Here is a 14491-nt window from a genome sequence, read left to right as displayed (position 1 = left end):
ACCTTTCCGAACCAGCCATTTCCTATTTCCTGCAGGTAGTTTAACGTGTGTCTTTTGAAGCACTGAGATTTAGAGTCTGCAAAAAAAAATAGCAGGGAATAAAGAACAGCTTTAAAAAGTGATGTAGTCAGGAGGGAGGCAGCATCTTCACCACTACACACACACAGGTACAGTTAACACTCGATGACTCAATGGCCACACGTTTTTGGACTAAATCATCAATCTTATTTGATGCTTTGTCTTGTTTGACCAACGGTCTTTAAAGCTCACATAGAGTGGTCCTGTTGCACATATACGTGAGTTATGGAGGTCTACTTACATACATTCACTTGTTTTTATGGTCAAAAACCTCCTAGTTGCTGTAAACGAGCCGATAGAAATCTCTCCTTACTGAAGCTCTCCTCAGCCGCGCTGTTTCAGACTGAAATCTCACACCCAGAAGACAGAGTGTGTTGTGATTGGCCAGCCAGTGTAGAGCTTTCCCAACTGTCTTGTGATTGGACAATACCCGGAAGTGACATAATCAGCACACCAGCTCTCAGAAGCGCAGCTCCCCCCTCTGGAACGGTGGATGCACTGCTACTCATTGTCAAAACATTGTTTTAACGACTCCCCGTCGCAGTCCCTTTTATGACTTTGACCCAGAGTCAGAAGACACCGTCGCTCGTGAAACACCTCCACAACGGACGTTATTCTTCTTCTGCGGTTCAATGTACGCAACCGGATGTGCCCGGACTAGTGCCCGGAGCAGGACGATCTGCTGTTCAGGAGAACCGGTGTTTACGTAACCAGAAGGGAGATCTCGCTGAGCCCGAGATTACGATAAAACACAGCGTTCTCAGCAGTGGCTGAACTGTTTGTTTCGAAACTTCGGGGCTTCATAAACGAGGTAATGACGCAGATACACACTAAAAAAACAGCGTTAAAAAAGTTTTGTTTTTTTTAAATCTATTTCAGAAGACAAGGATCACTGGAACCATCTGACCTGATTATTAAAATGCTGAACATTAATTTCCTCAAATCAAATATTTGATGAATCCACCAGTCATTGTGAGCAGCTGTCGTTGATACCTTCCCACATCACAGTCAGTGACCAGTGACCACCTGTCAGGCCTCCTCACACAGAGCAGTGACGCAGAACTCTCTCTTATCATTGTTTCCACCTCGCTGGTGTTCACCGCGTTACAGACCATTACCGGATCCACACGAGTGACTGATGAGCAACGATGAGCACGAGTTCAAGTCAGACCACGGTTACCTTCTCTGTCCTGCAGGTTGGGACAGTGGGGCCTGTCTCTGACTGGTAAGGTGTAAACCTCGGGGAGGGAGGGACATGAAGACAGGCTGTCCTCCTGGATGGGACTGGAGCCTCCAGAACACTCCTCCCCATCTGCATTGTCAAACTCCTGTGTTAAGATGAATAAGAAAACCTTTGGGATTAATATTAGAGAACAAACTGTGCTTTTAACCATAGTCATGAAATGGTCGAATTTAACAAGTAAGTGAGAAAAGAAACACTATGAAATAATGACAGCTGTGGGGTCAAATGATGGAGGCTCAGTCATGATTAGACATTACTGAACTTTTCTACTTCATTAAAGGTGCCATATGTAAGAATGTGGTCAAAAAAACGATAACTACATTCAAATTCAAAATACAGAGGTTCTTTTAGGTTTCATTTTCTGATGTAACTGGCAACCCGTGGTTGCTCGGCAGCTGAGACTCTACTGATTGCAATGATTGGTAGACAGCGGTAGGTGGCGCCACATGCCAAAACATGATTTGCAGTCTGCAAAATATTTTTTTGAATGCAAATATTTTGTCTGTACTGTTGTTGTTGGTGAGTTCAGTTTGTTATATGAACATTATTCCTGAGTCTCTGTGACATATTAGGAGGATTTTATGGCTTTAGATTTATTACATAATGCACCTTTAAATAGTCAACAGTTCTCGCTTGTATAAAACAAAACCAGGCGCAGAGGGTGTGACAAAATAAAGACAGCAGAGAGAGAGAGGTGAATAAATCTCTTACATGTTGAAGACTTACATTGAATCCCACTCCTCCTCTTTTACAGCACAGGCAGGTGAGGAGCAACAGGACAAAAGAGAAGAGCCCCGAGCACGAGATGAGGATGACGACATAGGGCGGAGGAGACAGGGAAGCAACCCTCGGCTGAGAAACTGAGGGGAGAAACGGGGAGAAAATACAAGAGGAAAGAGGAGTTAATACAGCAAATCAGAGTTTATGTGCTTCTAAAATGTGGGGGTGGGTCACACTGTTAGGTTTGAGTCAATGAGAAGAGAAAGAGAGATTTCACTGAATCATCAAAGAGTTATATCTTGTTACATAGGTGCTTTGTTCAAAAAGGAAGCGAATGGAACATTTTTTAAGCAGCAGGTTTAGGACACAGTGAAGCGCCCTGACGGACAGCTTGGATCAGGGATTTCGGGGAGGAGGAGGAGGGGTAGTAAAGAAGCAGGAAGAGAGTTCAAGATTAAAAAACATTGCCTCAATCAGTAAAAGAAAAAAAAAATAGAGACTGGAATTAGAGTTTGAAAGTGGGAAAGTATACCATTCCAGTAAGGACAAAAGCACGGGGAGAGGGGACATATCAGAAATGGCATTCCACTCAGGAAACACAGTTAAGAAGCAAGGGGGGGGGGGGGTGGCTGGAGTTTAGAGTCATTTAAGGTCAAAAGGAACGCTAACTGGGAAGGGATGTAAAGATTTACTCAAATCAGGAAGGTTTACTACTCAGGTGAGAGAGAAGGGGGGAGGGATCGGGACATTTGATATTTGTACCTCAACGTAGTCGATTGTGGGAAGTGAACCATCTGTAGAAAAGAAAAGGGGCAGGGCAGGGTGGTTAAATCCCCTTCAGGTGTTAACTACAGGTTTCATTTAAATATATAGACATGATGAGAAAGAGGAACGACGACACCTTTAGACAGTCAGCCGGTGAGCGTCTGCTCGCGATCAATAACTCACATGGTCTTTTAATAATTCATCTAACGGACGCAATAAATGACTCAGTCTGTGTTAATGACACGGAGCAGCTCGGCTGAAAACACTGCACAAATGTGTGCAGTTCACTTTGCTGAAAAGTGCATCACCAATCACAGAGGTGGAAAAAGTACTCAAATATTGTACTCAAGTAAAAGTTACTTAGTTACTTCGAGTGGGGTGTGAGGGTAGTAGAAATATGTCAGAAATCCAAAACTATTTTGCAGCTCACGCGCCCCCCACAGGATATTACGTCACTTTTGACGCGTGTGCCCCATTGTGCAGAATTTTTATTTTTACTCAGTAACGGATAGGATTTATAAAGTAACTAAGTACAATACTTGAGTCAATACGTACTCAAGTAAAATACAAAATCCTGATTTTAAATTGTACTTAAAAAATACAAAATACACAAAAAAAAAAGTATTCAATACAGTAACTTGAGTAAATGTATTTTGTTACTTTCCACCTCTGATCAATCACATTATAGACATTTGAAAAAGGTAAAAAAAAAACAAGAATACTTGAACTACATACAAAATAATGTTGTTTCTCGTCCAAATCCAAATACACTGTATATTCATTCACAAGGTGACATGATATTGTAAACACTGCAAACATACATTTTAAAGTATCTTTAATAATTTACCAATGTCATAAAAAGACGATGCCGTTATAAGACTCAAACTCAAAGTGATGTTGATGCTGCGGTCAAATTTTTACGATTTTACAATTTTATTGCTAATAAAACAACACAAAGCAAACAGAGGGTACATTTTGTCACATGGGCTGCAAAGGTAAGCGATGAGAGGCTGGTAAATACTAATAGATAAACACTTAGACATAGACATAGAGGAATATAAGAGACAGTTGCACTGGGTCACAAAATATCAGTAAAAAAAAATCTTTGTTCTATTTAAAAACAAACAACAACGAAAGTCTATTCAGTGTGAAAGTGGCAGACAAACTGAAGATCATCCTCTCTCCACAATGTGAGAAATACATCAAAGCAGAGGGGGGAAAAACTCCATAGCTTTGTGCTATGTTCAAAATTAGAAAGTGACTTGACATTTTTTTTTTTTATAAAACACTGTTTGTATTCTGAATAGTCCAACTATACTGAACCCAGTCCTCTGGTAATGACTTTAGGGACAACACCCTCCACATCAAACGACTGTTTGAACAGATCTGAACGTCCCGTCGTCTGTTATCTAAGAAATGATCTATAGTGAACGATCGTGGTGTAACTTTCAGTCAGTTATACCAGGGCAGAACAAAAACAGTAAATCACATGTCAAATACTGTCAATAAAGTGCAATGAGAACAGTGCAATCAAGAATTGTGCAGAACGAGAGCGTCGATTGCACACAGAACAGCTTTGATTCAGAGGAACAGGAATCTCTGTCCAGAGGGAAGAAGAATTCATTCATCCAGACGTGGACGATGACGACTGGACAAGATGGAACCGAGCAAAACGTGTCCAACGTAGATTTGTGTGCTTGAGAGCTGATGAACGGCGATCATTTTGAAAACACGGACATAAAACAGAACTCACTCTGGGTTAAACAACAAAAAACTTTAAAAACTAGAAGTGCAGCGGCCTGATGCCTGATCTCAGTCCACAGATTAGGAGCTCGGTCTCCTCTGAGCTTCAGGAGCTGATCTCAGTGACCGTGAGGCTGGATATGTTTGTTTGTATTTGTACAGAGATGCTGCATGTTGTGGTTTGTTTTATCTTCATTTTAGACCTCTCTGGTATAGACAACTTTAAAAACTGTTGAATTAAACTGAGAAACAAAACAACAGGTTTTGACTGAACAGTCTTCATCAGGATGAATGTAGAAGCTGGCGTCACTCAATATTGATAACGATCATGATGATCATCGTTGAATCTGAGGCATTCATAGAGATTATGTGTTGTGTCTGTAAATACAAATACATATTGAACATTATTGATATGGAAGTATATCATTTTCTCCCCAGAGTCAGGAGATTTCTGCTTGCTTGATAAACAGAAACAAATAAAAGTAGTGGTTGCCAATGTCTGCTCTCCAGGGTCCTGAAAAGACATTATGTCACTTTCATTTTGAAGCATGTTTATTTGTACTGGGTCCTGTTTTCACACTATAGGGCTCTCAGAATCTTATTTTAAATGTCTTACAGCACTAGATCAGAGTTAACAAAATCACTTTGTTTTCTGTTGACCTGATTCATTTTATTATGAGAAGGGGGAGCTACATGTTAGCGGTTTTCTTTGAAAACACCTGCTGCTACTTTTTTAGCCTGAGAAAGGAAATTTGGTTTTGATGAGCATTGTAATAATGTTAATCTGATCTAATCTGAATGACAATAACAAAAAAAAAGGTCTAAGTGTAATGTGATGAAGCAGCGTCTCATTCTATTTAAATAACTATTAAACTGACTGACTGGTGATGTGCAGTGATTTTGGTCAAATGATTTGTGGGTCATTGTCTCAAGAATCATGTCATTCAATTTGGTTTAAAGAGGAAAATAAACTGTTTTCTATTGATAAAAATGAAAAATTCAGAATCAAATCGGCACCAAAGGATCACAATACAAACCAAAAATGTTATTGCATGATTGCCCAGCAGCCCTGAATGACATGTGACACATGTAAGTGACTGCACCTGCAAAACAGGGACAACACCACAGTTCAGTCAGTGCAGTGACGAGCACAAAAACACGAGCGCTGACTCTGATGCTCCATTCCGGTGCACTGCCATTATTCTTTCATCTTTCTCCAGACATAATATGTCCAGACAGACACTGCATATAAACAAAAAAACAAACAGGGGGCCTTTCACCGCCCCCCCCCCCCCCCTTGTCCCCCCTGCCCCCCACCACCACACACCAGCTCCTGTGCCAGTAACAGCTCTCATCAAAACAATACACCACCACCAACCACCAACCACAGCATACAATGACTGTACACATTACACAAACACTGCTCTGTGCCAGGTCATGGGGGAAGAGGGAGGAATATTCACAAGGAGACAAATAAAGATGCCAGCACTGGATAATGGCCTGATTATTATCTGGTGCCAAGTGCAGGTTATTTATAGGCAGGATATTTCATATTTTAGCCTAGTATTTATCCGTGCTGGGGTTTTTTTTTTTTTTTTTTTTTTTTACATCGATGTGAGGCCCGGGATGCAAACATCCTTTCATATTTTTAATGACTGCATGCAAAACATGGAGCCTCCGCATCAGACTGTCTCCATCACAGAGGAACACAGAGCTGCTGCAATAAGAGCTGCTATTATGTCTCAGTCATGATGATAACAGGCCTTTTCATAACTGACTACATCTCCCCTCCTCCTCCTCCATCTCCTCCTCCTGCTGCTTCTTTCTCCAGCATCACTGACAGGTTTGCAGACCCTCCTCCACCTCCACCTCCCCCCCCCTCTCCTCCACAACCTCCACCGACTCCGCTCACCTTCCCTCTGCGGGGCTCCGAGCGCTCTCTCCGTGCTGAGGTATGACATGGTCCCCGCCAGCGCCACCATCACCCAGCAGTGTGGCCGCATCGTCGCCGTGTCCCGAGCAACGGCAACAACAACAACAGCATCCGAGCGACGCTGCCGTCTGTCGGTGTCCGTGTCCTCCTCTCTTCTCCTCCTCCTCCTCCTCCTCCTCCTCCCGTCGTCCCCCCCGCCACGGTCTGTGCCGTCTCCGGGCTCACACCGTCTCTGCCTCCCCCCCCCTCCGCGTCTCTCCCCTAATAATAAAAGAGCGTCCCCCTTTTCCTTCCTTGTTGTGCGCTCCCTCCTCCTCCTCCTCCTCCTTCTTCTTCTCCTTCTTCTTCGCTCTAAACCGCAGTTAAACGCGGTGTGTGAGGTGCTCCATTGTGCATCATCCTCGGCGCTGTGCTCGCATTTACTGCCTCATGACAACAAGCATCCGTTTTTCCTCCTCCCGTCACACACACACACACACACACACACACATCCTTCCTTTCTCCCTCTCTCCTCTTCTGTCTGTATTTTCTCCTCCGCCAGCCTACGTCACACTGTCACGCTCACACGGCGCGCGCATCGTCATGCTCCAGCTATATCATCATGGTTTTTTTTTTCCTCTTAAAAAACACTATGATATCACCACAGGAAGTTGAGGGGTGTATATGACGCTGTACTGGATCTTTAATTTCTGAGTCACTTTCATATTATGATGGACAAATACTAGAGCAAGGCTATTCAACTTAAAGGGACACTGTGTAGTATTTATGGGTTTATATAACCCAAAATCCACTTTTTCATACATATTATGTGCTCCTGCATTGTCTAGTCGCTGTATAATAGTTGTTGTTTCATTTTCGTACTGTTTCAAAAAGTCATTTAAAACAACATGGTCGCGGGCCGCGGTTGCATAGCCACTGTTAGCAGCGAGACGCCATGTTTCTACCGGAGCCTGTAAGGACAAACGCGAGAGAACAAATCAAGCGTCGCTTTACTTGTAAAGGCGGAAGTCCCGCCTCCTCTCTCTCCGCTTCGTCTGCTACGGCCGCGGTAGCTCCGCCCTCTCCCTCGCCTCACGAACCTCATCTGCTGACACGGAGAAAGACGACGAGGACGACATTTGACCGGCTGCGGATACCGTAGCGCTCAGGGAAGGGAGGGGGGTGAGCAGAGGAGCAGTTCTTTGTTGTAAATTTCAGCCTCTCCTCTAGATGGCACTATAAACTACTTACTTCACCTTTAAGGCCCGGGGGCCAGATCAGGCCCTTCAAGCAATTTGGACCGGCCCGCGGCCCATTAACCCATAAATAACGAATGTATTGTTTAAAAGCCAATAAAACCGTAGCTTTGCCTATTTCTGACACTTTGCGTCACTTTATGGCAAATACTAGTACATATACATATATAGAATATTATGAGCCAACTGTAGTGGTACCTGTGTCTTGTTCAGTGTGCGAAATATACATTAATAATCGGGGGGGGGGGGGGGGTCCCCATCTCCCATTTGTTGGGCAATACTGTTTCACCAAGAAGGGTGCCACCCTGCAGTATTGGCTATCTTCCCTGTCAGATGTGGGCTTGTGTGTGGGCCTTTTCCACAGCGCCATTTGGAAAACAGTTATTAAAAAATTAATAATACAAAATTAGAAATAAAAAAAATTGACATTTTGTCTGGTTAAAAAGGATAAGAAAGAATGCAATTATGTATGTAGATCATATATGTAAAACTGAAATTACAAAAATATTTAGGGAAAAAAAACATGCTTTCAAATTACACTGTAACATGTTTAGACCCCCCTCAAATTTTGCATTTGAGGCTTTCAGGGGGTCTTGAGTGTTAATCAGGAGGGTCTAACCCCCCCAGACCCCCCTGTATTTCGCACAGTGGTCTTGTTGGTACTTGCTAAGAGCCAACTGTAGCAGTTGTACCTGAATATTATTGGTACTGTTACTTATATTTCTGCAAAAATGGCCTTTTGTGGCCATTGCACCTTAATGTTGTTTATATTGTTACCTCTAATTTTGTAAGAGCCTTATCCAAATGTTGGTGGTACTGTAACTGTAACCTTTTTGCACTATAAGCAAATTGTATTGTATCTGAATGTTGGCGGTTTTGTTACTTACCCTTTAAGCACAAAACTAGCAGCCATTTCAATAAATAAGTGTGAAATAATCTATAACATTATATATCTATTTGTATTCGTTTACTTTACATGCAACACAAAATAGCAGTACAGGGGTTGACCGGCCCACTGGCTGGACAGCTTTCCGAAAAGCTGGCCCTATGGAAATTGTAGTTGAATAGCCCTGTACTAGAGGAAGTAAACATTTCAACAACTGTACATCCAGGTCCTTCTTTTTTTCAGTTATGTTGCTCACAGAGGACAAAGCTCTCACAATCGCTGACTGGCTTCAACGCGCTCCTCTATTTTGCAAGGCTAAATACTCTTCACATCTCTGTCAACATTGTCCTTGATGAATAACCTACATTCCCTGTAAATATCATCCAAGTCCTTCCTTTACTTTTTTCCCCCCTCCCTCCTCACAGGCCAAAATAAACGCCTCCTCCTCCTCCTCCTCATCACCTCCTCTTTGGCAAAGGAACGATGACTCTGCTCCAATCGAGAGTCCCAATAAGTCATGACTGTGAGTCAGTGAACACAACACCATCAGCCTGACAATCAAGCAAGAGAAGGATCTCAGCTGTCAGCACTTCTTTTTTTTTTAATTTTCATAATTTGCACCACTGGGTCTTCTCATTGTGCCTTAATACAAATATCTTGTGTGAAAACAGCATCAAAAATTAATAAATATTCAGTCTCATAACTGTAGTCTCACTATCTATCCATCTACACATGCAGACATTAATAATCTTAAGAAATAACAGAAAACAGTGCCTTACACATCCTAATCTGTACTGAGTAGTTTAATCTACTACGTGGTTATTTCTAAATGATTAATCAAATGAGATTTGTAAACTGATTTGTTGTCGTTCCACCAAAAAATGAAGTCATTTATTTTTTATTTCTGCTCTTTGTCCACTTGTGTGGACATTGCTCATCTTGCAATCGGTCAACATTTTATAATTATAACAACATAAACCATGCTAACGGTTGTTCACGGAGTGATTTCCTTGCCGACAGCTGGAGCCCTGACCCCCTGTGATGACAACCATCTGTAGCAGCAGCTGACCTTCACCTCTACTTTCACTGCAGGACTTCCCTTCTGTGAGTACACAGACATAGATGGAAAAAAAAAGGACAACCGAGGAGCAGACAAGCCGCATCATCAACTTTGTGACACCAGGTCGATAATGTGCCTTTTTTTTTATCTTCCCTCCTCTGGGCTTTCATATTTAGAAACTGGTCACAGAATTTGTCCAGTGTCCACGTCTGTCACGTATCGGTCAAATTCAAATCAAGACCGTTCATGATTTTAAAATCTCCTCTCTCCAACTGTCTCGATCCCGCCTTTGTCGCTTCCGGGCAAGTTCGGGGAAATATGCGCTGTTGTACGGCCTCTCCCTGTCGTTCAGCGGAGTCCCCGAATCCTTGTCCTTTCCTTTGCCGCTCCTCTGGTCGATCAGAGCCTGAGCTCGCCTCCGCTCGTCAGTCTCCCTCTGTAAACGCTCGGCACGTAACCGCTCTATGGTGCTGGAAATAACAGAGCAGGTGTTTTGTTTGGCGTTACATGACAATTTTCACCACATGTACCCCTGTGAATTCACCCAATTGGTGAATTCCAATTCTTTGCTTAACCCTCAATCTCAAAAACGCGCGCTCCCTCTAGTCCAAGTGCTGTTCCGATTCTCAGAAAAATTAAGTTGAGGGCCAAGTTTAAGGGCTGTATCGCCCTCAATATTGAGATTTTCCGAGACCACCCTTGGGAGCAAGGGCTACCCAGAATGCATTGCGTGTTTTGACATAACAAAGATGGCGCCGGAAGCAGCGAAACGAGTACGCTACAAATTAAGTATTTTCTTTGTTAAAAGAGATATAAACATGATGAAAACCATTGTATTATCTTAGCTTAGGCCCATATTATGGATTACTGATGTCATTGTTGCGTAACATTTATTTTTATTTTACGATCTTTTGTCAATAGTCGGCCGGTGCGGACAAGCGATGGTTTGCTATGGTTTACTTTTCAATAAGTCGTGGTGTGTGGTAACTGTCAGCTGCATATTTGTATGAGTATCATCTTATAACTAACTGACAACCTAATAACTTGACTGACAAACGGATCGTAATAAATAATCCTGACGCAAATGTGTTCTTCTTCTTCTTCTTTTTTGGAGTTGACAGACTGGACGCAGCTTTCGCGTTATTCTGCCCCCTACAGTCTGAAGACGTATCTGCATTTAAGGGGTGTCCCATTTCTAAGTGACAAAATAACCCTCAACACTTGGTTTTGAGGGCCAGTTAAGATTAAGGGTTGAGCTTGAGGGTTAAGATTGGAATTGGAATTGGCCCGTTGTCTCTCAGAGCTGACCACAAAAACTGTGATGCAAAGTCCAGAAAAATATGTAGAACACTCACATATTCTGAAATAATGTGATGTATTGTTAGGACATTATGAGCACAGTTGATAAAAATAAATACCCTGATAATCTTACCTCTCTCCACTGCTCCTCTTTTCCCCTCTGTCTCTTCTCTCGTGTCTCTTGCTCTTGTGTACCTTCCTGTCTTTAACAGCTAGCGCTTTCTTCATATCTTTTAATGGATCCAAACTATCCTTCAGTCTACGATCCCTCTTCTCCTTCTCCTCCTCACTTAATCCCTTTGGCTTTCCTTTTTCTTTTTCTTTCTCTTTCCTTTCTTCTTCTTTCTCCTGACCAGTTTTCAAGTACCAAGGAGTGACTTCAGTCCCAGGTTGGGGTCCAAGAGACACCAGCAGGCCAATGGCGCGCTCCTGCTTCTCCTGGAAGAAAAACAACAACACTTTTGCTCAGTTATTTTTCAGAAATTGCCATACATGAACGGAGACCAGAAAAATAAAAGTGTCCAAAAACTACAATATAAATCATAGAGCACAGTGTAGAACAAGACATAGGATGACAATGGTTACTCTGTGGTAATTTCTTCAGTGTGAAGGTCAAATAAAAACTGTTGTTATCAAACATCATGACAATAATCCACAAGAAAGAGACCGTCACCTTTTCATCTTTCTTCTCTTTGAGATATTCTTCATTCCCTTTCTTCTCGGAGGATTCCTCCAGGGGAAAAAGGTTCAGATGCTCTAAAGCTCCACTCCGACCGTCATCACCACCTTCAACATCATCGCCGCCGCTCTTTACTCCTGCTGACTGAAGAGCAGCTCTGGATTTCTCTCTCAGATACTCTGTCCGTGCCTTTAAAGAGGAAGTGTTAATAGTTAATTTAAAAAAACAATAACTTTTACATTAAAGTTTCATATCACAATCAGCAGCGCTAAGTTAATGTGTTTTGGTTGGTTTTCTCTCGCATGTAATATCAATATAATAAAGATGAATCTGTTTGAATCGTATATAATAATAATAATTTGCCCATGGCCATGTTGGATAAAATAATTTAGCAAAGCAAAATAAGGACTTTACTAAAAAATTGATTTTACACTGGAATTTCAAAATATGAAATAATGGTAACATAAACGGTAAGGTTTAAAAGTCTGACTACTACCAAAATGTCTTTTAACCTTTTAATTAAGTCACTTCTATACAAGAAATACAATAAAAATCTTATTTAAGAAGCAGAATCAAGGGAATATTTACCAAATTGGACTGAAAAATAACAGACGTTCTTAGTTATTTGTCAAAGCAGTTTCCAGTTATGTAACAATCTATTATGCACTGATTAAAATACAAAACATAGAAATACATCATTTATAAGACTGATCTAGCATTGGGACAGCCAATGGCCAAGAGGGAAGGAACCAAAAGGTTGCTGGTTCAAATCTCTGAGCAATGCACCCAATCCCTCATTTCTCTCTGGACACATATAAGTGCTGTCCACTGTTCCTGTGCCCGGCTTGTGCTCACTACTGGTGTGTTAATGATGTGTTAAACGCAGAGGTCAAATTCACTAATGTTGTGTGTGTGCGACAATAACTCATTCTAATTCTTAAAATATGTCCCAAGTGTGTGATTGGTGTGAACAGGGTCTACAAAAAAAGCAGTGAACTTATTTGAGAAGCTGAATCCACGGGATATTAAGCAATTAAGATGAGGTTATTGAGTGATTATCAAAGTGCTTGCCAAATATTGTATGTATACAAATTGATCACTATATTTAAAATACGTGCTCTGATTCAGAATCAGACTTTAGGCCAGGGGTTCTCAAAGTTTTGATACCTGAGGGCAAATTAAGGAACCCAACGTTGGACTGAGGGCCGCCAAAGGGGAAAAAAATGGGGGGGAAAAACAGAAAGAAATCCCATTTGTAATAATTTTAATGAGCAGATTGCAGTTCTACAGTTTACACTCATTGGTCTGTATCTAGTTATGTCCAATAAACATTTAACAAGCTTAGTAGCTCCTGGATTAAAACTATCAACTGTAATTCATTGCGGGCCGCCAGAAATGTTTCTGCGGGCCGCCATTGGCCTGCGGGCTGCACTTTGAGAACCAATGATTTAGGCTAAGAGTTTGTGACCAAATCTGATTATTTTATCATAACAAAAATACATGCCCAGACATTAGGTACATAGGGCACTGAGTGTTTAACTCAAGTGAGTTTGAGACATAACAAACACGTGATTGTTTGATTCATTGATAGGAAATGTGTGGATCTACATTGATTGACTGACTGTTCGATCGGCTTGTTGGGTTGAAGTCAGCACAGTAAAACAACAACAACAACAACAACAACAACAACAACAACAACAACCACAACCACAACAACAACAACACTTCACCTCTTGTTCAGCACGCTCCACGCGCCGCTTGGCCTCGCGCTCCTCCTCTGCAGCCTGGGCCTCGTCCTTCCGCACACGCGCTACGTTGTCTTTATTGCGGACGTGCCAGCTCTTCTTCGGGAGGATGTTCATCGTTGCTTCTGGTGACTGACTGGTTGTGGTCAAACTAGCTCGTCAGACTAGCGCCGAACTGAAACGGGAACGAGCAGCGAACACAGGGAAACACGTTTCATTCACAAACCCATAACAACTTACAGAGAGCAGAACATTGACCAAAGCTCAGTCGTGACCAAACACGAAGACGGAAGACTTTATTACAGCCACCGTTTTGGTTGTCAGTTGGTTGGCTAGCACGAAGCTAACGTTGGCTAATGATGTGCTACTTTCCAACGCGCACCACAGTGCTCACACTTAATGACGCACCTGTGACTGAACACATTTAACTCTGTCCATTAGAACACATTCATCATTTTCATACAGAAACAATAATAAAGTCACATGTTATCACTAACTTACTGAGCGAAGGGCACGTAGCTGCACACCGGAACAAGGAGAGTCGAAGCGGAAGTAAACATTACACACCGCGGCAATACCAAGTTTTGACACTAGAGGTCTCTACTTGTCTACATGTCCTGTGTTTTTAGTACAGGAAACAAATCATTTTTTTAGACTACGGAAGAGAATGAGGGACAAAAAGGTTTTCCAGACATAATTTACTGACTTTTTTGTTCTATCTATCCAGAGCACATTGTAAAGTGACAATAATGTGTGTTAATAAGTACATAAGAAATGTATGTCATTTAACCACACAACAATAACTTAGGTGAGTTGATAATGAACAGGTTAATTTAACGTTTTACATTTTCTCTCAAAACAGACTTTATGATTTACAGTTGTCAAATGCCACGACATTCCTAAATCACTTCGCATAAGTGTCCAATCAGCATTATATCACTGACTTGACCTGTACCCGTTCCCTTGCATTTCTTTATCAGTAGGCACTGGACACTCGTGCCTTAGTGAGTCACCTGCCAAGTGATGCCTGTCAAATGACCTGTTTGACAGATATGCTATTAAGTGTGTAATTTTACTGCCATGGTCGCCACAGTAACCGTGATCA

General features: G+C 41.9%; 1 protein-coding gene across 1 annotated transcript; it reads right to left on the bottom strand.

Moving 5' to 3' along the window:
• Positions 1–9179: 9179 nt before the first annotated feature.
• Positions 9180–13927, bottom strand: leng1 (leukocyte receptor cluster (LRC) member 1). Its single transcript, XM_083889602.1, has 5 exons — positions 13888–13927; positions 13372–13561; positions 11636–11830; positions 11096–11400; positions 9180–10133 (listed from the first exon to the last, which is right to left on the bottom strand). The coding sequence occupies exons 2-5, from the start codon at positions 13501–13503 to the stop codon at positions 9908–9910; spliced, it is 858 nt and encodes a 285-aa protein (XP_083745728.1). The 5' UTR covers positions 13504–13561; positions 13888–13927; the 3' UTR covers positions 9180–9907.
• Between the last annotated feature and the right edge of the window lie 564 nt (positions 13928–14491).

Source organism: Microchirus variegatus (assembly GCF_963457635.1).
Source record: "Microchirus variegatus genome assembly, chromosome: 1".
Lineage (NCBI taxonomy): Eukaryota > Metazoa > Chordata > Actinopteri > Pleuronectiformes > Soleidae > Microchirus > Microchirus variegatus.
Note: the sequence above shows the minus strand (reverse complement) of the source record. Positions and strands in the feature narration are given on the sequence as shown.

Bases quoted from the DNA above. Each gene is read 5' to 3' on its own strand.
- leng1 (XM_083889602.1), bottom strand. From the start codon at position 13,503: ATGAACATCCTCCCGAAGAAGAGCTGGCACGTCCGCAATAAAGACAAC. The intron at 11,831-13,371 runs GTGAAGTGTTGT...TCCTCTTTAAAG, and splicing joins TGGAGCGTGCTGAACAAGAG to GCACGGACAGAGTATCTGAG. The intron at 10,134-11,095 runs GTAAGATTATCA...TGTTATTTCCAG, and splicing joins AAGAGGAGCAGTGGAGAGAG to CACCATAGAGCGGTTACGTG.